Genomic DNA, 25908 nt, shown 5'->3' with positions numbered 1-25908 from the left:
TTTATTTTTCATGCTGAAAAAAATTACAATATTTTCTTGTATGTGTAACAATTTACACTCTAAATTATCTTATAATTTAGTCTATTTTACCTTCAACTAATAATGTGATTTTTCAAAACATGTAGAGGAGATATAAAAACAACTAAATTATTTTTTTTTCTTTAACATTGGAAAAAAGATATTCTTAGATTAATTAACATATTAAATATTATCAGATTGGTATCCCATCATTGTCATAAAAATGCACATAGAAGAATAATATTTTTTATATTGTTTTTAGATATTTTTTTTATTAATAAATATATTCTTAACAGCTTGAATACCAAATGAGGATTAATTTACTTGAATAATATCAAAGATGTATTATTAACCTAATACATTTAAATAAATTTTATAAATTTTTGAGTGATCTTGATATTTAAATCTAATAAATTAATGAAAGATTAATACAGAAAATTACTTGGCAAATGCCCTTCACACATTTGTTTTGTTTTCCAATGGGATTATCATTGTCACTAGTTTTTTTATTGTTAAATATCATTAGCCTCTTATTTTGTTTGATTTTTTTTCTATTTTTATGGACCGCAATTTTTTTTATTTTGATATTATTCTACTTAATTTTTGTTTGGTTTTATTCATGACAGAAGATATGATAAAAACATCTAAAAATATTTTTAAAATATATTTTTTTTAAAACGTAAATTATGCCGCGTTCCGAAAGGCGCAGAGAAATAGATGGGAATGAGATGATCTGGAAAAGTCCAAACAACAGACAAAAATTCGAGACGATAGGTACAACAGTGTTTTCAGGCTATGTTGAGGAGGTCCCACATTTCCTTTGAAGGGCCCCTCACCATAAATTAAAGGATCCATTTTATCTGATTTTGCTATTTTAATGGAAAATAAAATATTGTGGAGATCAAACCTCTATGGCACATGCCCGGTCTATGAGCTATCTACTTGGCACAAGTTGCCCTGTTTAAACCACAAAAAAGATTTCATGCAGATGAAGTTTTAACTGATAAACAATCCTTAATCCATCCAAACCATAAGAATTTTCAATGATTAGCCTCAAAATTGTCCATTAATTTACTGTCAACTCAAATAACGAGAGCCCACTTAAACCTTAATGGCTGAATTGCCATGTCAACTTGGGCAAGTTATTTGTTGCGGTGGCTCTGGTGAGTCTCTAATGTTACAACAACAGCAATACAACAGGAGGTACAACAGCATGACATGCTTTAAACAGGCAATGCTGCCTTCAGAAATCTGAAACTTGGTATCTCTTTCAGTTGTAAGACACAGATGGAACCAGCCATGGAAAGCTTATAGTTCATCCTGCAAAAGGAAAGTTCCGAGCTCAGACTAAATTATTTGAACTAAAGCATGAAACAGTTTTCAGTGAAGATAATGTATCATTGTTCAGAAAGCCTCAAGCTGAATACTGTCTTCATTGCCAAGACATTGATGATGTAACAGTTTACCTTAAGAGTTCATTTGCTAGAATTGTTTTTTGTTTAATAAAAAATATAGGCACCATTTTTTATGAAATGTAATGAAAAATAAAAGGCTTGAGCCAAGTAATTCCTGCCTACGGAAGAGATGCGCCATTGATCTTTTACCACTTGCTATGATGCTATTGAAAAAAGTTCTACAATGGGAAAAATGAGAGAAAGAGTGCCAAATATATGCTTACATGGTAATCATCCAAGTAATCCCGAGGATCGTGCTGCAAAAGAATCTTATTATGTTAAATCACATTCACTAAAGAAATAAAAAGCATCACAATGATCATGATCAAAAAATGATGTTTTACTTCTGTGACTCCTTGGCTGTTCATCTCTCTTTCTCAATAAAACAATATGAAAAGATCATCTGAAAATGGTTTTATGAGTAGCACCTCACATTTTTAAATGGTTTGGAGCATCAGAAGAAGTTTATTTATTTGAGCATGGGATATCATATAAAGTTAATTCAGCTACCAATCAAGAGATGCTAGATTAAAAGTATCAACTAAGTTCTGATGAGAAGAAATAAAGAGATACTATACCCTTCTACGAGGCTTCCTGTAGCCCCTTTCTTTCCTCCTCTTTTCACCTTCCTCTCTAGCTCTCTGAGCTTCCTGCTCATGCAATGATTCAAATCAATTGGACAGTGCTCAAAAAAGTGGTTAAAAGTAGAATTATAGAAAAAAATTGCATATTTCCAAAAGCAAGTAAACAAAGTAAGTCACCTCTTCTTCTCGAGCTCTTCTCACTTTCTCTGCTTCCTCAAAGGCATCTTTTTCGATCTGGAATGTACATAAAATGATAATCCAAATCAGGCCATATTCCTCAGAACCAATCAGCCACATGGACTATAAAATCGATAATTCACCTCTCTATTCTGGAATACATCTTTCACAATTTCTCTCGCATATTGTGGGTCATCACAGATCAATATATTGTCAAAAATTGAACCAGCCTTCACCTGCAATGCAATATTTGATCTTATCAGATTACAGTAACTCGGTATGGGTCTTATTAGAAGCATAAATCCAAACTCCACTGAAAACAAAAATTATGAAAGAGTTCAATCATTCCGCCAAAAACGCACAATGAGAAGTTCAAATCAGTTTCAAATGGCAAGGCAGCTTGGTTATTTGGACAAATCAAAGACTTGAGTACAAATCCAAACTCCTCAAGAGGGTAGAAATGAGCCAAGAAGCCATTACAACCGGAAATGAATTGAAATCAATAGATTTTCAATTTAGAATGAAAAGCTAGCCACCACTCTAGTTAACCAGTTTACTAATATGAATATAATAAAATGTGCTATCTTGCCTAATCAGATGACTTCAGATAAGCAAAGCCAGGTTATATAAGAGTGACAAATGTATTTGTCAGATCAGATAAAACAACCATTTTTTTTTTGTTTCAAATAACGAAATTTTACTCTTTTTGGTATTATTAGTCTGCTACCTTTCCCCAAACAATTTATATCAATGATCTCCTGTTGAAGGAAAGAAGTTATGAGCCCACCTGCCAAACTTCAATACCCACATACTTTATGGGCTTTAGCACATAAAGGTCAGGATCATCTTCAAACTCTGAGAAAAAAGAAAGGAAAAGAGGATTGTGAGTATTTACAAAATGAAATTGGATACTGAAATCTGGTAAAGCTATTAGATTGACCATATAGTTTGAGAGATTTCAGACACAACCTTGTTGAAGGGACTAGTTTCATTGAAAAACCATTTTGCTTTTCATTTAAAAAACATTCCTACTGCAACCTAGAAGCTAACTCATTTTGCTATGCTCTGTTATTAGCCCAGAATGAAATTTTCATTTTTTATACAACAACAAACTTGCCTAACATCCAGTACCAGGTTTCAGCAATTTGAACATACCACCTACTCCATTCTTGGTTAAATGCTGATATAAAGGCCTACATGCTCATTTTCCTATTCCTGAACATTTAAATATGCAAAATGGTCCTAAGCATTCTCCCCCCAAATAAGCGCTAAAAATAACTACTTTTCCTTACTGGAATGACTCATACCTGGGTTATCGATCCATGGAGTCTTCCATTTTCCTTTATAGTTGGGGTTCTTGATTTTCTGCAGTATCAGGATAACAACTTAATTCAATAATCATTATAATCAGCTTGAGTAATTTATTCAAACTTTTGTTTAGTAGTATGGATGTGCACCTTTCTTTTCCATGGTCCTTTGTAAGCTGGATTTGGTATCTTGGGTGGCCTCCATATTCCATCCTCCTCTTCATCCCAATTATCAGGCTATTCAAAGCAGCAACACAGAGAAAGGCCTGTTATATTATGTCTTCCGGGCTGTGACTGTTAAAATCAACTAATAAACCAAGATAATCTCTTCTTATTTATAACCTAACTATCTAATCGTCAAGTTGAATAAGGGGGAGCAAAATAGAAAGACATCTTCCTAGAACATCGTTGCCATATAAAGGCAAGTTAATCCATGACTAGTCCAATAGTGTGTTTCAAACCCCAACCAGACGAGAATGGGAAAATTACATAGGAAATTCTAAAATGAGGGCACCAAACAAACCTCTTTAGCCTTAGGATCAGGAATCTCCCGGGGGATAGAATCATATCCCTGCAACATCAAAGCAGATAAAACACGTGCAAAATGTATCAGGAACATGTATAGATCACTATTTCAACCACATTATTAAACAGATTATTAGGCAATACCTCTGGTTTGACATCATTAGGATCCTCAATATATTCCCTATCATCCCAGTCCGCCGGCTGTAAGATAATAAAAGTCAACCATTTTTGGTTTGACCAAAAACACCAAACTATCAACAACAGTATCATCAGCAATTCATAATCTAAGCACCACATTTCCCTAAAAAAATTGAACCAAAACCCAATCCCAAGTTCCTATCATACCCTCTTTGCTTTGGTATCTTTGATTTTCGGCGGAGGAAGTATATCCCAATCTGTATACATGGTTCCTGATTCCCTCTCTCTATTATCAACCAACACACTGTAAGATGCATCAGGTCTAAGAATAAATGTATAGAAATGAGTCAACTTATCAGTTTCACATTGCAAATCCTTCTTGATTGGATAATTTTGTCCTTGGTAAGACATGATAACATGAAGCTTCTTTGTTTGAGTCCCACATATATCAGGTCCAAACATAAAACTGCAAGGACAAAAACACAACAAACTTTAAGCTTAGCCACCATCCAATTCTCAAACCTCAATAAAATCAAAAGGGTCACTTTCTTTACCTATAAGGAGTATCACCACCAAATTTCTTCTGATTAACATAACCAGAAAACAGCTTAATATACCCACCACCACACTCAATATCTTGCTCAAACTTAATAGAATACTGAACTACTAAAGTTCTATTCTTGTTACTAAACTCAGGTGATATCTTTGCAGATATAGCAAAATGCTTTGCATCATTATATGTTTGAATACCTGAAACACGAAATTTCCTAAAAAATCAAACCCCAGATAAGATAAACTCAAAAGGATAAAATCTTTAACATGTGTTTATATACCTTTATCATCTGGATCGCCAGGCCATTTCCCTGCTGTGTACTTAAAAGTACCAGCTTTGCCTTCACTTCTTTTCCAGTCTGATAAAACCCATCTATCTTTCCACCCATCTTGAAAACGTTCTTCAAAGAAGATTTCAGAGAGAGTGACAGGGAAGAGGAAGAGACAGTGGATAGTGAAAAGCAAAAATAGTAGCTTTAAGGCTTGAACGACATGTAGTCTTAGCTTCTTCTCCATTTCTGGTAAACCAGTTGGCCAAGTGCCAGTGATGTAGTGATTGGATCTAATTGCACTATATAGTAAAGGGAGAGAATCTTGTGTTAACACTGATTTTCCATAAATAACCTCCCTATAAATATATAAATATAAAGTTTCTTTTCTTTTTAAAGTTTAGAACACTGATTTTCCATAAATAACCTCCCTATAAATATATAAATATAACGTTTCTTTTCTTTTTAAAGTTTAGAACACTCTCAAATAACCCGAGAGGTGTGAAAGGGGGAGGAATTTGGACATTTTTTACTGGTTGCAATGACTTGGGCAAAGTTATTGCTAGGCAGGCAGGACTGGGAAGACACCTTCAAAGTTCAAACTACATGACTTTTGAAAGGACAAGAATGGCAAGAATCATGACTTTGGCTCGTCTGCCGTTCGTCATGGTCCGTGATGTGAAACCAAGACTGACGGCAGAAAATCTCAGGGGCTTGGTTAAGTTGCTGAACACTTGCTAATTGCTTTATAGATTTCTTGGGTCAGCCTGAATGTTCAAACATCTACCAAGACTTGAGAGTGATATTGATAACCAAGGAGGGAAAAAAAGAAGATGAAGATGACAATTTCTTTAAGAAATTTTGTTTCCAATTATTTATTACACTGCAAAATATTTTTTGAATATGGTAACTATAACTCAGATTTTATTAATTCTATTTAATTTCTTCTTTTTTTTTAGCAATTTTGATCTTGGTTTCTACTTGAAAAAAAAAAATTAAGTATAAACTAGCAATGGAGGGAGCAGCAAATAAGTAGGAAGGTAGTATCTGCTATAAAAGTTATTTTTAAAAATATTTTGTGATTAAAAATATATCAAAATAAAATTTTATTGTTATTATTTAAAATTTATATATGATATCAACAAATTAAAATATTTTAAAAAAATTAAAAAATTAATTAAAAAAAATTAAAAAGCATGCTCAGCCGCACAATCAAACGATATCAAACTTTAGTTTGGAGTTAGAGAAAACCTTGAACCACGATAAATTTAATCAAATCAATTAAATAAAATATTCTAAAAAATAATCATTATCACAAGCAATCCTAAAACGCACAATATGGATGATATTATGAAAGAAACTTTCATACACATGCCAACACGAGAGAAAATATTGCTTTTCCAGTTCATGGAATTGTTCTAATTCTGTGTAGTTTCAGGAAAAACAAAAAAAAGAACCCTGCAATTACATTTGATGCTTTTTTGGATAATTAATAGTGATCTATACCTCAAACCCATGTAGGATTTATGTACATTGAATAGAGCACTGAGCTCCTTAGCCCACTTGGTTTGGTTGTTAAGGGGCACAGCTCTAATGGTATGTTACTATTATATGCATCTCCAACGCTGCATGTGGCCAAGCTGCAAAAACTAATAATATCACCTCTTCGATTTAGTTTCTATACTTCGGTTTGCCGGTGATGGCTGTGATCCACCACCTAGTGCAGCGGCAGCAGATTCCACATGAGTAAGAAGGTACTCGTAAATCTTCTTCCGTAACCTGTCAACGGTCTCTGATGAAACATGGGGTGTTTCTGCTTCATCCTTGCTCGACCCAATCTCATCTAACCAGTCATTCACGCTTTTGAGCTGCGTCAACATCCCTGCTATTTGACCATTATCTGACAAAGCTGAGGTATCTACATCAGCATCCAAGAACCTCTCAACATATCCCAAAAACCAATCCTGGGATTCCATCCGCAACATTCCAGCCAAGTCCACGGCCTCATCAAGGCCATTTCCTCTGATCCACTCTGCTGGAGGTTGGGGTGGTGCCTTTTGACTAACGGTAGAGTTATCCCCTGGTTTGCGGAAAGCTCCTGTAGCTACAAGCTTGGAGCCAACTGTTGGACGCGTTTTCCCTTGAGTTTTCGTTGTGGTATTCTTAGAAGAGTTTTCAAGGACTAAAATGGATTGATTGCTGGCAATAGGCTTTTGACCTTGACTAGGAGCTGAAGTAGTATCTTTGGTAAATACTGAAAAGGATGACAGATTGGTGGCCAGTGCAGCTTGAACCCAAGAGGCTGCAAGTTTACGTCTATCAGATGTGACCTTTAGCGCTTCTTCAGATGGATTGTCATTAGAATCTGGGGAAGAACCAGCTGGAATAATTTTAAAAAGAGAATCGGCAATCAAGCGAGAATTATTCAAGCTTGCATGAAGAGCTAAAAACTGCTCCACAGCAGGTTGTGGGTTGTCTTCCCGAGCAGAGGAAGTCAGCTCTGAATACATACTGCAAGAGGAAAGAGGCACAGGACAAATTGTTAGGAGAAAAAGAAAAGCTTAAGCTGAATTGTTTATACACTAGAAAACATTAAGTATAGTTACACATCTGAGAAGTCAAATCAAAGAAGCTCCTGAAAATTACTTTTCTCGTGTTCCCTACATTTTAATCAAGCAAATAGAACTCAAGTTATCTTGATTTGTCCAACATTACTCGAATATGGAGTGCATATAATCCAAGCTATAAGAAATTGTAAACATAACTGGGAAGTTTTGACATTTTCTACTACATTTCTAATCAACCACTATTTCTTGAGTAGTTATACCTTAGACATCGAAGTAAGCTCTCCGCAGCAGTTGCCTCTTGAATAGCCTCTATTGCTGCCGTCTGCGCAGCATCTCGATGCTTCATAACTTCCTGTAATAAAAAATGCGTAGACATGTGAAGATTGAAAAGGCAAAGTAATTAATAGAAGACCAGAAACCAATTGAACTAGATGTTTACAGATGTTATCCATGGAATCAAAAGAATTAGCTCTTAACCACTAAAATAATTAACGTATCAGCAATGTCCCTGGTTTATGTGGAAAATTTTCAATCCACCAAAGCAAATCGCTAGCTAACTACTTAACGTACGATACAGCATTGTGTCATGCATTTAAATATAGAGGACCATGCCACTGAGAGCAAATAGCTGAAAGCAGAATTAAGGTTTCAGTGGCCTGAGGTCCCAGCCTTCAAGGTGCAGACCACGTTACAGATATCTATGACTTCATTCTGCTATCATTCATTCAAGATTATACCTATTTTACTTCATAGAATAATGCTAATTAAATTCTTTGCACTTTCTGTTTCTACTTGTTTTTGATGATGAGATTGTTTGGGACAGGATTTGAAACTTTCAACCTCCTCGTCAAAAGAGGTGTGGCCCCTAAGCTAAGCCTGAGCCATAGTTAATGTCAGAAAATAGTTCAACGTAATTCACTAGAAGAGAACACAATGGTATGTTCTTAGGCAGCATAATTCAACACTCAACAAATGGCGAGCTTTAATAAAATGTGGAAATGTTCTCACATCTACCACTGCTTTTCTCTCGGAAAACAGAAAGAAGGCCTATGAACTCATCAAGATTTAAGTTTTACCTTTCCAAATTTGGCAAGAGAAGAGGGCAGTGAACTCCATGAAACACTTCCTTCAGTCAATCTTCTGCTACTTATTGAAACCTTGACCAGATTTCCTGGGAATCCATTGTTAGCATGCTCTGATGATTTCTTTCCAGCAGTTGTTCTTAGCTTATTTGACTTGTCTTGTTCATCCAAACTTCCATTTGCAACATTTTTCTTGGTAGATGTCTGGATTTTATTCTCCTCTTTGGATGACTTAGAAGATACTTGGGTCCTGTAATCCTCTTTAGATGGCAATCTCTCACTTGATGTACTTTTTCTTGGAGTCTGCCATATACAATTACATTAGGTGGCGAGTATAGTAATTTTACAAAGAAGAGTTGGAAAACACAGAAAAGGTGAATTGGAGAATAGCAGTAGACAGCACAACATTTTTTAGTCAACTCAGGACCTTTTGGGCCGCACGAAATCAGGACAATATAAGAATGAGATGGACCAATTCAACACAACAGTTTTACCAATCAAACCACATAAAAAGGATCTAATTTTGAAAAAAAAAGCTCAACTAGTGAATCTTGAGGAACATTGAAAACCATGATCAAGAAAAGGAATGAAATCAGACTTAACCGCGTATCACTCCGAAATTACAACATTTTATATCTAAACTGAAACAAGTGTTTTTTCAAGTACATCTCAAACAAATCATACTCTGCTAGAAGACTAAATCCATAGATGATAATACTTACAGAAACACTCCAAGCTTCAGGCTTTGGATCGTGTCTGGCGCCTCTCAAATTTGATTTCTCTCTATGCTTCAACTCCATATTCCCCTCCCAACTTTTCCTCAAAGCTTTGGCCCCCAACTCAATCCCCTGAACAATATTCTTGATCACCGGCACCCTCTTCACAGTGGGACTTGCCCCACGAACAGAACTTGCCTTTTCTACAATCCCAGGTGATCCCTTGTCCGATCCCTTAATCACTGACTGCTGCCGAACCCCATTTGAAAACTTCTCAAATGAACTAGGCAATGAATAACAACTAGTTGGAGAAGAAGGAATTGATCTTGAACTCGATGACTTAGATTTTGCCACAGGTTCCCTTTTCAAATCCAAATCTAGTGTAAGTTTTGACAATTGAGACTTTGATCTGGTTTGAGTCGCTTTCTTATCTGACAAAGCCTCCTTATGAGAATTACCATTCACACTACCCCCCACTGATTTATCCTTCTCTCCAACATTACAACCACCCAAAACACCCCTTTTAGGGGATTTCACTTTCTCCAGATTATTATTGAGAAAGCCAGGGGACTGGGATGCTACAATATCTTCAGGGCTCCCTACACAAGGGTGCCTCCCAGGTACTGGCCTGACCCCTCTAAGAATAGGCACTGGTGAGGCTGGTTGAAGCCTTTCAACATGAATAAATTGGCCTAATTGGATTTTATCACTAAGAATTAAATCATCATGCTCGTCAGGTAAAGACACATAAGTGGCATGAGATGAATCTGATACCTTAAGATAAAACCCTTGATTAGAGAATAACTCACCACCTGCTAATGCTGGTACAATGCTCACAACTTGTAATAAAGATGACCTATGTTCCCCAGCAACCTTGACATCTGTATCCATGTGCTGCAAAAGCTTGAGTAACACTCCAGGTACAAGATTTGCCATTTGTTAACAGACCTTCTATTCGCATCACTCCAACGATACCCCAGATGGAGAACTTGAAGATATAGTTGAAAAGAAAGAGTCTTGGTCAATACCCAGACTGTAAAAATTGGAAATTTTCTATCAAGATTTGAACTTTTTTGTCACAGAAGGAAAGAAATGATCAATCTTTAGAGTTTAAACCCAAATGATATTTGTCAACACAAAAGATTTCAACATCACATCAGTTTCAAAAGAGAGAGAAATGGAATGCTCAAGATCCAGATAATAAATGCTTTTGAGCTAATAATGGTGGGTATAATTTATTCAGAGGCCAAACACAGGACACCAGCCAACATAAAAATTATGAACAAAACCAGACCCCAATAATCAAAACCCTAAGGAGCACCAAATAAGACAACCAAAACCAACCAAGATGGAAACTTTTTTCAAGATAATAAATTATTCAATAAAAACAAAACAAACCCAGAAACTAAAAACTCCTTTAAAGATGCTCTGAGAAGTGATAATGGTGTACAGCTTGGCAGAAGCAAGTTAAGTGTGCCCTCAAAAGCTCAAAACCCAGAAAGAGAAAAGGGACTGTTCAATAAAATTTGGCATCTTTTGCAAACAACTCATCGCAAGACAACCAAAATACGATAAAAAAAGCCCAAGAAAGTTTGGAAATTTATGATGTAGATCAAAATGGAGTTAAAAAAGGCAACCTTTTTCAAAGACAAAGCACATCCAAAGAAGCTTTAGATAGTTTTTGACAAGTGCAGCATGTACCAAGGGATATCATATCATGTGATCATAGGAAGCTGAAAACTTTGCAACAAACCAATGAAAAGCTAAAGAGAATAATTGATGCCAGGCTTACTGTACAATCTAGAGAGAGAGAGAAGAGGTGTCAGAGCCTGACACATTGACATATGCTCAACAACTGGTAACACTTCAATGTGTCCAAGAAAAAAAATGAAACCTAACCCTCTTTAACTAGCTTTCTTTCATTGGATTGAGGAGTTCAGTGATTGAATATTAAAGGGATTTGTAAATTGTACTTACTGAGCTGGAAGGGTTTGTTTTTGGTTTTGGAATATGAAACAAGAGGGGTCTCTTGAATTCTTGCAGAAACTGGTAGAGGAATCTTGACATGGAGTAAAAGGATTAATTAAGTTACTTATTTTTCCAGTAATATATTATCTTCTTAAAAAAGATAAAGCAATTTATTTTATTATTTGATTATTTAAAGGATTTTTGTCCTTCATATATTTATTACCATGTTATATTATATCATCTGTGGTATTTAAAAAATAAAATCTTATTCATATATAATTTCACTAGTTAAAGAATTTATTGAGTGTATTCTTGAGATGTTGACTTTAAAAAAGGAGGATTATTACCCTCTATCATCTTAATTTGTATAAAAAATACAATCATAAAAACAATGAACCATCTATTCAAAACACGATTGATGAAAACATATTTTTTAAAATAATAAACATATATCCAATTAAAACACATAAATAATAATAATATATGAATCATAAACAACATGAATCACAAAAAAACATATTAGATAATCGTTAACTAACATGTAATTTGATTCAAGAATACTATTTCTACAACATACCAAAACGTTTTTGTTGACGATCCTCTCTCTCTCTCTCTCTCTCTCTCTCTCTCTTGTATTTATATTAATTATGTGTTTGAGAACGCAAATGCGTGCATGTGCTTGAGTAATGGGGTGTTAGGAACAATGTAATGGCGTGTCGGCTACCTGAAAAGGTGTCACATCTCCAAGATAGCATGGCAGTTGTATCCTGTCTCTATTTTTTAATGACTCTAATCTATTTTTATTCTATAAAAAAAGAACAATTAGGGTTTTTGTTTTTCTTTCCTGACCAATGAGGCCTGTGATTCACATTCACAATATGAAGCATGTGGTGGATGTCATTGGTGGACCCATTTAAGCTTCTTCTTCAGACTTCAGTGCTTCAAGGAGGAGAAAGGAATGGTTACTCATAGGGCACATGTATTTGTACAAGTAATTATATTATTTTGGTTTTATTGTGCCTGAAATTCTGGCAGTAAAATCTTTCTTTCAGATGCATAGAAACTGAGAATTTGTGGGGCCATTTTCCAAAAGGAAGGCATAGGTACTTGATTACAAAGATAGCTCCGAGTCCTGCCTGATAAAGTTTAATTTAGTTCTAAGATTTTGGAACTTTTTAATCACATCCTTCAAACTAAAAGTCTTCTTTTAAAGAAAAAATATAAATTTTTTTTTTATTTTTTTATTTTCAAGTTCAAGGTCATCCAAATTCTAGAACTTTGATCCCTCTTGGACACAAAAAGGTATTATGATTACTTTAGTTAGAGTATGAATAATGATGTTGCATACTTAAAAAAAAAATTAAAATTGTTATTTTGCAATCTCAATCTCGATTGGGCTAATGGCATCATCAGTTGGGATACTTCACTTTTGGTGACTCTCGGCAACTAAGATTAACTATTTTGAACTTCTTCGTTTTCTTCGTTTGTTTTTTTACCTAATCCTTTTTAATTTTAGCCCAACATATTTTTAATTTAAACTCACACAAAAATAAGAAATAAAAAAAGAGAGAGAGATTTTGGCCTAACTTAGCCTTGGACATACAAAATCCTCTCTTACTAATCAATAACATCTCTTACGCTGTTTTATACCAACATTTCCACAAATAATCATTTATAAGTCTGACTTTACATCAACTCTCCAATCATAACTACTCTTTCCACCAATAACATAGTTTTAAATATTAATCTACCGACCAATGACAAGCATGATCCACCACCAATGACTCAACATTTTAAGAAATCAGATGTTACTTATTGTGTTTTCTTTTCATCAAGTAAGCTTATATGACCTCTAGCTAGTATCTGTACCAGAAATTACAAGGTAAGAAAAGAGATCACTCAAACATACTTGAGGAATTATATATTATTCTCAATGCTCCACACAAACATTCTCTCCCCGCATTTCTCTCTTCAGACACGCATTTCTCTTACATTTAATAACTTAAACCTCGAATAATCTAGCTTCTTATCTAATAAAAACTTGTTTCGCATGTCAGTTGCCAGCCAAGAATTCAGTCAAAAAAAGCTCAATCATGTCCGAAGGTTTTCATGATTTCAAAAAAAGCATTTGATTTAGTATAAGGTGTTTGTGTTTTGTATTTAGTGAGTCCATACTTCTCATGTTATTTTAAAGAAATTTACTTTTCATCTCCATACATGGAGTCGAACTCCCAGCATTTCCTCTAAAACACATGATGTTGCTACCACTAAGCTTAAAGCCTCATTTGAAAACACGGTCGCACCTTCCAAAATCAAAAGCATCTTCTTTTACTGCACTCCCAAGCAAATATTAAGCCCTGCTTCAAAAACCAACACGAGTATAATAATAATAATAAAAAAAAACATCATGGAAATACATTAATTAACGTACACAAGAGTATGATAAAAGAAAATATTGTATAAATACATTAATTCGAGTATTGATAACTTGTACACTATTCAATTTAGACGTATGAAAGCCAATCCAATATCCTCGTCGACATGTAAGAATATCCAACATGACGCATGATGGTAATATTATTGCAGCAAGCATCCCATTTATTGAGCTTATAAAAGAGATGAAAGTACAATCAGGAAACTGCAAACTTCCCAAACGAACCCTAATCACCATATCAACAGCAGCAATTGAGGACGGGTTGTCGTGGCGCGCCTGAAACCCTAGCTTCAAGTAGGCAGGCAGGAGACGAGGTTAAGTGATTGTTTAATTAATTAATCTCCGTAGGATTAGGTTTAGGTCAGTTGGCAATATTTGCCCCCACAACAATTTGGCTCTGTCTCCTGCAATTAACACATAGGGTCGTGATACCAACATTGGCTCAACATCTTCTTTTAATGCCTTGTATGATTTGGGTTATCTTTTGCCCCACAAAAATTGTGTACATGATCGTTCAACTGATTTCTAGATTTCTCCTCACGGTACCGAGAGATTGCGTAGTTACGGTTTGAACATTATTTGTTCACGTGTTTGAAATTACGGTTTTGTTGTGTTTTTAAAAAGTTTTGATTTTTTTGATTTTAAATTATTTTTTTATATTTTTAAATCGTTTTGATACGTCGATATTAAAAATAATATATATATATATATATATTATTTTGATATATTTTCAAGTAAAAAACACTATAAAACACAATATTTATCATTCTTTCAAACATGCTTTTTGTCTGCAGATATCATTTAGATTTATGGCTTGTGTTGCTGGAGTAATCTGTCGATGTACTTGCCACTAATATTAAATCTAGCGTGGCCAACAGGTTAATCTAGTGGCCTATAAATCAAGGATTTAATATGGAAGTCAACTTATAACAGGGTCAAAATCTAATTTTGATTTTGATTTTAAAAAAATATATATTATTATAATTTTTTTAATTAATTTTATATTTTTTAAAATTAAATTGAATCAACTTGCTCAACTTGTAATTTAGGTCTTCGGGTTGTTGAAAACGGTTAGCAACTATCTTAAAGTTTTTTCATGATAATTTCTTTTTATTGCTTTCATAAATATTTAACTGTTAAGAAAAATAAAAAATTAAATGCACTCTTTATACGTGCGTGCCTACAAACTTGAAAACAAATGAAAAATCAAACGATTTTTTTTAAACGTGGGAGCCCTAAGGCATCCCTTGATTGATATACTTGAAAGATTTCACTTCTATATGTGATTAATATATTTATCTCCATAATTGTATAAAAACATCATCCTAATTTAATATTATTGAATATGCATGGAGATTAAATAATTCCAATTATATCAATTAATGTGTGTACTTGGAAGCAAAATCCAGAATCAAAACGCATGTATACTCTACATTCTTAGTCAAATATCTAATAATTTGAGCGAGAAGGAGGTGACGGATTGAATGGAGGACCTGAGTACTTTGGATTTTGAACCATTTTGGCCATTATTGGACACCAAAGTTGGTGGCTTCTTGCCTTTCTGGACAAGATTTTGTGATATATATGCCCAGCAAGCTGTGAGCTAAAAAGAAAAAGAAATGGATTTTGGACAATTAAATTAAGAAGTAAATCTCCCTTTTATCATAGTTTTCGGGAAACAACCTTAAAATAACACCATAAAAAAAAATTAGTAAAATAGCATAATTCAATAAATATTGTGGTTCGAAAGAGTGGTATTTTAAAAATTCAACAACATTTCAAAAAATAGTTAAAATAGGCTAGCATGAATTTTGAGCATAAAGGAGAGAAAAAAAAAATTAACAAGACTTTAAAAATATATCAAAACTTCAGATAATATTATTATCGTGATTTTCAAGGAAAAATTAGTAAAATAACACATGTTCAAAAAACCTTTAATAAAATAACATAATTTAATAAATACTATGGTTAAAAAGAGTGGTATTTTAAGAATTTACAATTAAAAATAACAATATTAAAAACTCCAATCATGAAATTTATAATACTGTCATCAAAATGTTAACAAAATAAATCAAACAATATTAAAAAAATCATGAAATTTATAAAAACTATTTTACTTCGCAGTTTTATTTTTTATTCAGACAGTGCTGATTGGATAGGAAAAACCAGAATTAAGACAGTAAAGCACTGTGCTCCGAGCAAGCAACACGCAAAGGAATCATTTTTAAAAAAAAATCAAAAGCTGTACTCTAAAGTCAACAAAGGAAAAGGGCATTTTACTGACAGAAAGAGAGGACATCTCTTTGATGCGCATGGTTGACATTTGACATGACCAAGTCAGTCAACGCACACTGCTCCTCAATTTCACAACAGCCATGGCTCATTTTAATATTGTTTTATTTGTTCTTCTATATTGATTTTTTTCAAGATGAAATATTAAATTAATATTATTTATTGTTTTTAATAATTTTGATGTATCCAGATTAAAAAATTTTAAAAATTATTTTAATATATTTTTAATAAAAATATCTTAAAAAATATCACACATCACACTACTAAAACATGCCAAAATAATAATAAAAAATGCTTTATTGAATCATGGCAAAAAGTTTATCTAATGATTGCAGCCATGTTTGATAGATTCTGAAGCTCAAACATTTGTTTAAGGAATTTCATGCCATAAATGATGTGAATGCATGGAACTTCTGAAGATTTTAAGAAGGTGAAAAGACTAGCCCTAGCACACATTTTTAGTTTTTTTTAAAATAGAAATATATATATTTATTAATTAAAAATGAAATTATTTTTCTTAAAAATGTGTGTTTTTTTATTTCTCAACTCTCTAGAAAACTAGAAAAAATAAAAAAAACAAATTGTTTTTGAAATTCTTTGATATAAAAATAAAAAGCCTTGTTTGATTCACTTATTTATGTTAATTTTAAGATGAGCCAAATAAAACCCTTTTTTTATTTAAAAAATTATACTAATAAACACATTTTCTTAGTTTTCTTTGAGGGAATACTTTATAATAAATAAGAAAATTAAAGACAAAAACTAAAAAAATTATTTATAGAAGTAAACACAATCTCAGTTTTTCGCAAGACTATATCTGAATTGTAAATGATGAACATAAAAAAACTAAATTAAATATATATTTTTATTGGAAAAGTATAGGATTGTTTTTATTATTATTTTGTGTGTTTGAATAATAGTATATGAATTTAATTTTTAATTTAGGAAAGGTTGATATGGCACCATTGATGGAGACTTGACACCTATTTTGTTCATTTAAAACGAGGCATGACTTTGATGGGAAGACAATACAATCATCAGGTGGACTATAAATTTTCTTCTAATTTCCAATATTTCAACAAAAAAATCTACGAAAATAAAAAATAAAATGAAAAAATGAAGATGAAAAAAAGGCATAGTGTAACTCTCAAGCAAGATCGGGATTTTTTTTTTGTTTTTCAAATAATAACTACTCATCTCATGATTGCCGACACATTTACACACCTTTTTGTGACTTATTACCTAATAATTTCTTTGTTACTTTTTATTTATTTATTGGAAATTCGTTCAACCACTTGAAAACAATGAATAAAGTAATCTGATTAAGGATTAAAATACGCTAAAGGGCTTGTAATTATTTGCTGCTTTATAGTTAATTATCAATAAAGCAAGAAGGTTTGGTTTCTTGACAGCACTCACTAGCAAAGTAATCCCTAAGCAAAAGGATTAACAATGCCGATGAGTTAATAACACAACCAATACAGTTTCAAGTGAAAAGATTTCTTCCTCTTGATTTTTTTCATGTTACCTTTTTTTCCCCTTTTAATATAGAAAAAAAACGCTTCCTTGCCTATGCATTTTTACTTCCCACAGCTTCAACAGATCACTTAGCCCTGTTTATTTTTGACACAAAGAACACTCTATTAAATAATAAATTTATTTTATTTTGCTCACGTGACTTGGAGTCATGTTATTAAATTGGACTGACCTAGAGAGTTAATTTAAAACTTGATCAATCGTATCTAATCTGAACATGATTTGAAAGATTAATCAAAATTAACCCTTGTAATTTATGATTCAAACCTTCTATCTGGTTGGTTTTAATAATTATAGTAGACTTAAACTCTCGACGAGAAAAGGGGACTAAAGAATTAGAGGAAACTTCATAGTTTTGCTTGGATGATCCCTTCAATTGGATTCACGAATTGGTTTATGTGAGAAATTGAGTTGTTTCTTATATTATAATTTCGGGTTTTAATAGAAGAAAAACTGTAAAAGAATTTATTAATCTCCACAATATAAAAACTTAGAATACCTTGAGCCTTTTTGCAAGAAAATAATGATGATAACGTATGGAGAAGTGCCTAGCAATTATTTTTGGAATGGCAAATTGACCACGCATGACTAATTTTGTATTCATTTTGCAGAAACATCACCATCGCTCCACCAGCTTCTTCTATATGATCAAACAGTAGTACCAACGGTAGGCAAGAATGGATCTTTACATTATTTTTATAAATATTTCTTATGATCAACCTAATCATAATAATAATAAATAAATAAAAAAAGTTGACATGAATCCTCTCAAAGATTTAAGATAAAATTCCATTCAATTTTATATGTGTGTTTGGTAATATAGCATACGATGCTTTTATAAAAATACTTTTTAATAAAAAAATATATAAAATTAATATATATTTTTTAATTTTCTTCTCAACTTTTTACGTTAGCATCTTAAAAATATAAAAAATTACCTAAAAACCCATTAACTTAATACCTTCCAGGTGAAAAAACAATTCAAAATTAAAAAAACTGATTAAACCATTACCAATCAAAACTTAAAACAAGACAAAGCTAGAGGCTAAAGGTGGAGACTTTCTAGCCGTTTGTTTAGGAGGTTAAACACAAACATAACCTGTTTGGTAATGTCAAAACACAGTTTATTGTGTATATAAGACCCACGCAGATTTTATTTAAACTGAAGGTTTGTGGAAAGCAGCTCTTAGCTGCTTTTCACAAACCTGTGAACAGTACAGTGAAGAGTTTAACTCCATTGTTCATGTGAACAGTGGAGTCACTTTCTACTGTTCTGATGGTCAGACCGGATCTGGTCCAAAGCTAAATGCATTGAACTGTGTTCGATCCAGTTAAAAAAATTAATTTTTATTTTTTTTAATTGTATTTTATTTAAAAAAATTAGAAAAAGATCGTTTAATGACATAACATTTGCAGAATTTGATAAAAATCCTAATTTTGTTCTTGTCAGGTCCAACCCAGTTAAAAAAAATTAATTTTTATTTTTTTATTAAAAAAATTAAAAAAAATTGTTTACATAGCATTTACAGAATTTGATCACAATTGCAATTTTATTCTCGCTTGAGAATAAATTAATGGCTCAGGGGAATTTGGGCTTCTGGAATACATTGCTCATCTCTTAGACTCCATCGCCAAACTATAGACCCCGTTTATGTTGAGTTAATCAGAAGCCCTACTCACGAGTTTTGCTGCATGTCCAAGCCGAAGAGCTTGGTCTACTAAGAGTGTATCTGCAGCATAATCAAAATCTGTCATGAAGGAACATATTACCGTTGGAAAGCAATTTCAAGCCAACTACACCTTTGCTGGCAGTGTTAGTTTGCCAGGCAAGGCGGCCATCAACATCGGCCAAGACAAGATTTCCATCTTTGCCGAATGTGAGCGTAGCGTTCTCACGAACTGGGTTGCTTCGGTTTGCTTCCGAAACCCAACGCATCATTGAATCAGGCCCTCCAATGCCTAGGGCAAGAGTGAAAGCATTGGGGGTGGCGGTGTAAAAGAAGAGGTAAAATGGGTTATTGGAAGTCTCTGAAAGGTCCTTCATTGATGAACTTGAATCTTGGAGAGGAGGGAACATAAGCTTGAGCAGTGAAAGAAAGGATTGACAGCAAAAACAAATGAGAGAACAATGACAAAGCAGGCTGTTAATAGTTCCCATTCTTGCACACAGAAGTAGATAAGGTTTTGCTGAAAATATTCAATACTTCGAGTTGTTGAAATCTGAAACTTGGATCTCGAGGATGCAGTCATAAATTTCCTACTTACCTCTTCAACAAAACGGTGCTTCCCACGTTAATTATGGGTGTGTATGGGAGCGCACTTCAACCATATTTGTAAAAACATTTGAATTAATTTTTTTTTACATGATTTTGGATTGTTTTGTGATACACTATAAATTATTTTTTTAAAAAAAATATTATTTTAATATATTTATAAATAAAAAAACACTTTAAAATATAATTTCTACATCCCAGTATCATGAACTTCGCTCAAAAAAAGGGACAAAGAAAATCAGAAACATAGATCTTGAGGATGCTGTCATGAATTTCCTTTTCACCTCTTCAACAAAATGATTAATCTCACACCAGGCCTAGCTCACAGGTCGACACAACCCTAGTCTGGACTCTGAGTTTTATGCTAAAAGTCAACTCCAAATCAAGTTTAATATCTATGGTCTCACATTGATTTTGGAAAGACGAACCGTCTTGTAAAAAAAAAAAAAAAAGAGGGATTCAAAAGCTTCAGTAAGTTGGAGCAGAGAGAGGATAAAACCCATCAGACATCTTCATAAAACCACTCATTCAAGTTCTCTCAACTGAAACCAGAACATGAGTTTAGTGAAAAACAATTTTCCTTTCCTTTTTTTTTTATAGAAAATTAAAAAAACGTATTCATTTGTTAAAAATAATTTATAATAATCATCTTAATGTTTTTGTATTTGTAATAATCTAATTATAGAATATTTATTTTATTTTATTTAAATAAAAGATTATCATAAAAATAACATTAGATTTATAATAAAAATTAAATTTATGCCACTAAATAAAACAAAGATATAAAGAAGTAATAATTTGAATGTTTTACATAGCTAAAAAAATGCTTATAGATGAAAGAAAAAAAAATCTCTTTAATTTCTTTTCTTCATTTGAAAAACAGTGTAAGATTTATATTGAGAAATTATGAATAATTTCTAAAATATGTTTTTCAAGCTCAATACAAATTTGGAAAATTGAAAAACTAGTTTTCCGTTTTCCAACCCCATTTTTTTTTTTTTAAGAAATTGGAGTATTACACTATTCCTAAACAAGAAGAATAGCAAGGAAGGGCTAGCTCTCCCCTCTAGTCCATTACCTCGTTAAAAAGAAGAAAAAACAAGAGACCATTGATTTTTTTTTCCATATTCTTTTTTATTGAAGCTTGAAAAAAAGAAATAATTCTTTTTATTGAAGCTTGAAAAAAACATACATGATAACAACTGTTTTTAAAATACTTTTAACTTGAAAATACATTAAAATAATATTTTTTTATTTTTTTTTAATATTTTTTAATATTACCATAACAAAACAACCTAAAAACATATAAAATAAATTAATTTAAAAAAAAATCAGATTTTTTTGGAACTCGGTTTGGAATACCTAAAGCCTAACGAACAGTGAGCCAGCCCCTTCCTTTTTGTCCCCCATGCTAGGGCTTGTTAAAAACACTTGAGATATTTGGGGTCTCGTAAGAGAAAAAATTATGGTCATGCGCTCGTTGGGGAAAACGAAAACCAAGTCGCGGAGCACTCAAATGCATCATAAAAGAAGTTGGTTGAAATCCATTCATCTAACACCAAATGCACGATATGAAAATGTTACTTTCTGCTTGAAACATGATGGTTTTTCCTACTAAAAATGCATGATGAAGCCCCCCGATTCAAGGTCACACTAGCATAAATCCATGGGAAATGACTTCCATTGAGACAAAAAGAAGCACAAAGCTAGGAATGTAAAATGCAATCACAAGACAGTAAGTGCTTCAAAATAGCCAGTCTTCATCTTTGTGCACATTTACTACAAGATACGTGTGGAAGTTTCTGATTCTTTGAAAAATTCTTTACCATGTGATAAATTTTTGATGATGTATTCTATTTCTGCGAAATGGACTTAATTTCTTGGTTGGGAAAAGATATTCAGAATGCCAATCAACGGTTTCCTAAAACAAAAATGCTTTCGTCAAAGAAGCATTACCTGTCTCTTCTAGCTAGGCCAAGGGAAAACATTCAACAAACACTCTGGCATGAGCCCTTCTACATCAATGCTAACATAATGAGGAAAACATTTCATGCCATCTAATAATCAATTGTTGAAGATTACCATGCCATTTTCACAGTTCATTTGCTCTCATAATAACCTGCTGAGGGACTTTATAAGTGCTTTCAAGTTCCGTCTTGTAGCCTCATCACCCGTGAATCCCAGAATATCAGAGCTTATATTCTGATATTGTTGAAGAATAAACAGAACAGGGAAAAAACAAACAAACAAAAGCACTCATGATTTCTGCATTATCAGAAAAAAAGTAACAAGTTTCAGATTAAGATCTCACCTCAATGTTTTTCAAAGTGAAAATCAGACTGTAAATAGACTTCTGAATCAACTCACTGTTCTCCGGTGTCATAATGGATGTATGTGCCCTTCTGAAGAAAAGGGAAGGTTTACAATTGTGAGCTAGTAAGAGAGAGAGAGATACAGTAAACCTAGTTTTCCATAAAAGACCACCACTTTGTTTCTTTTTGGTCATATTTGGATTTCTCATTTAGGTCACAATCAAATGTGAACGTTAAAATGAAAAATGTGAGACATCAATGAACATTCTAAATTGTTTCCTAAGGTAAAAAGGTGATGTGTGTTAAATCTTTGGTGGCTTCGGGGGCCACTGAAGGGGAGAGGGAGGGAGGTGACATAACAGAAAGTATTCGGGAGATTTCACCTTAAATCTTCAGAAGCTAGTGTTAGGCTTCTGGTTAAGTTCTCAACTTCCTTTAGTAGGCCACTATCACGAACCTCGGACAGCAAAGGTTGAACATCTTCAGTCATGGCTTTTATCTGAGACATCACTTCATCAAATCAAAGTATGCATTAGTACAAGCTAAATGTTGACAACATAATTGGAGCAATTTCAATCACAAAGTAGACAAGTACATGCACAGGATACATGCAGACAGATTCAAAGTGTTGAAAAGTTGCGCACTAAATTTACCGACCATTGTCCAAATTGCCTACCTGTAAAGGATCATAATGCATATATGACAATAATGCTGAAGTTTTAGTGAAAAAGGAATGAGAATACATTATTCACTTTCTAAGTTTTCTAGTACAATGGAATGTTGTGCTCTCACATCCTGTAATGTAGTTCACTCATGGTAATTACAAATTAAAGGCCAATAATCTTAACCCTGAAAAGCATTGCCATTTATAGAATTCTACCTACTTGATCAATCAAATAAACAAGCTAGAGTCTAGACAGTTCCTGAACACCTAAACTAAATATATAGTTTCTTAAAAATTTTACAAAAGCAATGCTCAAGTTAAATCTCTCTTTCATTTTATTAAAATTTTAACACTTATTATATTATCACGAATTCTGCACTTCTTCTGGTCCCAAAGGATACCCCAGCAAATTCTTTGAACTGATTGGCCCTCATGCAGCATATTTTATCAAGATAAATAAGGTCAGAAGAAATTTCATAAGGCTGCAGGTGACATTTAACTAGTGCAGCAAGAAAGCCTTCATTTTCACAAGAACCATGTTGATGATTGCAAATGTGAGACAGCTATTTAGTTAAAAAGTGTATTCGAGGTTATCTATTATCAATCAAAATTAGAACAAAGGATAAGGAGGTCACATCACACCTTTGTAAGCAGTGGCTTTGCCTCTTCAATAACAGCAGCAACACGCTCAGCCAGGGCATAGCTATTGGCAACACCAATTTCCTCTACTTCACGTCCAATACGGGTGAATATCCCAACCAAGGCATCCAAACTCACCCCTTGAATTCCCTTTATCCTTTGCCTATCACATACGATTAGACCTTCTTTAACACATTCAGCATCAAGAGGTCCGACAGAAGGTTTTGGAATTGGATCACGAGGAGTAATATCAATCATTGTTTCCATGAGAAGACCAGATTGGTTCACCTCAATTAGTGAATTTCTAGGTATGAAAATTTTATCATCCTCAACCTGAAAAATACAAGGGAACGCATTTGACTTGCTAATAAAACCACAAAACTTAGTATTTAAATGCCAGGGTGAAACAAAAAAACAAATTTCTATAATCTAACCTCCACAACTGCTTCAATACTCTTCAAGGAAGGATTAACTCGGACAACTTCACCAACAGTGACCCCTCTAATCCTAACATGTGTTCCTGTGCAAATACCACTAGCCTGAGCAAACTCAATGACAGCCAAGTACTTCCTGAATTTAGATCGCAGCTGAAACCCCCGCAACCAAGCCAAACTGAGTGCAACAAGCACTGCACCAGACACAAGAAACAACCCAACACCACCTTCCCAAATGCTCCTCCGACCAAACCCAAAATCACTTAATGGCTTTAACGTTTGCCTCCAAATATTAACAGGTACCTCCAAAACAACAGCAAGTGGATTCGTCTTCTCCGAAGAAGAGGGTGGTGGTTGGCTATGTCCTGTATCTGCTGACATAGCCCGCACCCCCAAGAGTTTCTTTTGCGGTCTTGCTGGAAGACAAGGCAGGAAATTTGAAGAACCAGGAGATACATTAATCAATGATGACGAAGATAGCATAGGAGGGCATTTTGACACTTGGACTACTGACTTCCCAAACATCTTTCTAGTTTCTGCACAGTTACAACTCAACAAAAGCTTTGACAATGCTTCACAACAAGGGTACGGGTAGAATCCCTCAATAAAGACTTGTCGTTTAACCAATTCTTGAACTAAAATTCACTCTCATAACGTTCTTCAGCAGCTGAAATCTCCATCAGTCCAGTTAATGCAACAGCAAAAACAAAACCCTTCATGAATTTCCCAGAAAACACCAAATCAATCTTAATTTTGCAAATTTCTGAATTAACTAAAATACCAAAAAACAACAAAGAAAAGTTATTGTATTTAGCTCAATGAAAAACCCCTCATTATCTTTTCCCACATTTTCTCGGTTTTCAAACATAGATACACATTCAATTACCTTACCTTGAGCACTGATTATTCTCTAAATAACTATTCCTTGACCAGTCAAATACTCAAAATAAGATTCCATTAAAAAAAAAACAACTCAATTTGAAAAACTAAAAACTGGGTTTCAAATATCAACCAGTTAAACAAAAACCCATGATTCAAAATTTCAACTTTCCATTTCAAGTCATTGTATTTTCTCAGTGACCAAACAGTAGTTCACATATTGATAAAAACAAAACAGATACGTGCTTATATACAGAAAAAAATAAAGAAGGAAAAACAACTTACCTTGGAGAGATGGGATTTCTCTCCTTTTCTGACACTATGAGTATCTGAAGTGTAGTAGAGAGAGATATTGAATCACAGAGACAATTCAAACGTGTTGGAAGGCAAAGAAATGTTCGATTCGCAGGAAGGTCCTCCAAGGATTTAGTGGGTCATTTTAGTGAAAGAATAAGGGTATATTTGTCATTATACAGTGATATGGCAGGTGTGCCTTCCGTCTTGAATCCACGATAGCTTGCTTTATGCAAAGTCATAAACCCGGCCCACAAAAACTCGGGTTAAACAGGATAATTTAGATGTATCCGGGTTATTTTAAAATAATACTGTTTTATTTTTTTTTAATAAAAAGTTAACTTATCATTTTATTTTTTAAAAAAAAACTTAAATCTAATATTAACATGATCAATTGAATTATAAATTGAATATTTATAGAGTCAATTCTTTTCCAGTTTAAAGTTAAGGGTCATCAGAGTTTAATTTTTTTAAAGTTATTTTTTAAAGTGTATTTTATTTATCAAAATAATATATTTTTTAATTTTTAAAATTTATTTGTAATATTAATATATTAAAATGATAAAAAAAATAATTTAGAATTTCTTACCCCTTTGTTAGAGCCAATCATTTTCAAGGACAGCTTGAAACCTTGTCCCATTTAACCCCACCTCAATTCAAGGACATCATCATCTTCTGAATTTTCTTTTTCAGAAACCAATGATCGAATATCTAAAAGTTGAGACTTGAGATGCTATTTAGTAGATTCGAATTGTTAATATAACTTTTTAAATAATATAAATATAGTTTATTTA

At 33.2% G+C, this 25908-nt stretch overlaps 3 protein-coding genes across 7 annotated transcripts; all 3 read right to left on the bottom strand.

Moving 5' to 3' along the window:
* Positions 1-1032: 1032 nt before the first annotated feature.
* On the bottom strand, positions 1033-5329 carry LOC133673429 (calreticulin-3-like). The gene is made up of 13 exons (XM_062094228.1): positions 5037-5329; positions 4758-4953; positions 4411-4669; positions 4210-4266; positions 4064-4111; positions 3691-3777; positions 3541-3598; positions 3021-3088; positions 2377-2469; positions 2234-2290; positions 2051-2122; positions 1697-1729; positions 1033-1338 (listed from the first exon to the last, which is right to left on the bottom strand). Exons 1-13 carry the CDS (start codon positions 5269-5271, stop codon positions 1327-1329), a joined length of 1275 nt encoding a protein of 424 aa, XP_061950212.1. The 5' UTR covers positions 5272-5329; the 3' UTR covers positions 1033-1326.
* Positions 5330-6349: 1020 nt separating this feature from the next.
* Positions 6350-11435, bottom strand: LOC133673135 (uncharacterized). 4 transcript variants are annotated; one of them, XM_062093794.1, is made up of 5 exons: positions 11367-11435; positions 9396-10422; positions 8668-8976; positions 7852-7943; positions 6350-7535 (listed from the first exon to the last, which is right to left on the bottom strand). In XM_062093794.1, exons 2-5 carry the CDS (start codon positions 10323-10325, stop codon positions 6683-6685), a joined length of 2184 nt encoding a protein of 727 aa, XP_061949778.1. In that variant the 5' UTR covers positions 10326-10422; positions 11367-11435; the 3' UTR covers positions 6350-6682. The 4 variants fall into 4 exon arrangements, with proteins under 4 accessions (XP_061949778.1, XP_061949777.1, XP_061949779.1 ...); XM_062093793.1 differs by lacking the exon at positions 11367-11435 and adding an exon at positions 11182-11349; XM_062093795.1 differs by lacking the exon at positions 11367-11435 and adding an exon at positions 11182-11349 and having other exon boundaries at positions 9396-10377.
* A 10333-nt stretch (positions 11436-21768) lies between these two features.
* Positions 21769-25287, bottom strand: LOC133673462 (protein TRIGALACTOSYLDIACYLGLYCEROL 2, chloroplastic-like). Of its 2 annotated transcripts, none has more exons than XM_062094287.1 (6): positions 25106-25287; positions 23942-24654; positions 23511-23840; positions 22588-22703; positions 22204-22294; positions 21769-22094 (listed from the first exon to the last, which is right to left on the bottom strand). In XM_062094287.1, the coding sequence occupies exons 2-6, from the start codon at positions 24464-24466 to the stop codon at positions 22002-22004; spliced, it is 1155 nt and encodes a 384-aa protein (XP_061950271.1). In that variant the 5' UTR covers positions 24467-24654; positions 25106-25287; the 3' UTR covers positions 21769-22001. The 2 variants fall into 2 exon arrangements, with proteins under 2 accessions (XP_061950271.1, XP_061950272.1); XM_062094288.1 differs by having other exon boundaries at positions 23942-24608.
* Positions 25288-25908: the final 621 nt, after the last annotated feature.

The sequence above is a fragment of the Populus nigra genome, chromosome 14 (genome assembly GCF_951802175.1).
Source record: "Populus nigra chromosome 14, ddPopNigr1.1, whole genome shotgun sequence".
Classification (NCBI taxonomy): domain Eukaryota; kingdom Viridiplantae; phylum Streptophyta; class Magnoliopsida; order Malpighiales; family Salicaceae; genus Populus; species Populus nigra.
This window is presented reverse-complemented; position numbering and strand designations above follow the sequence as displayed.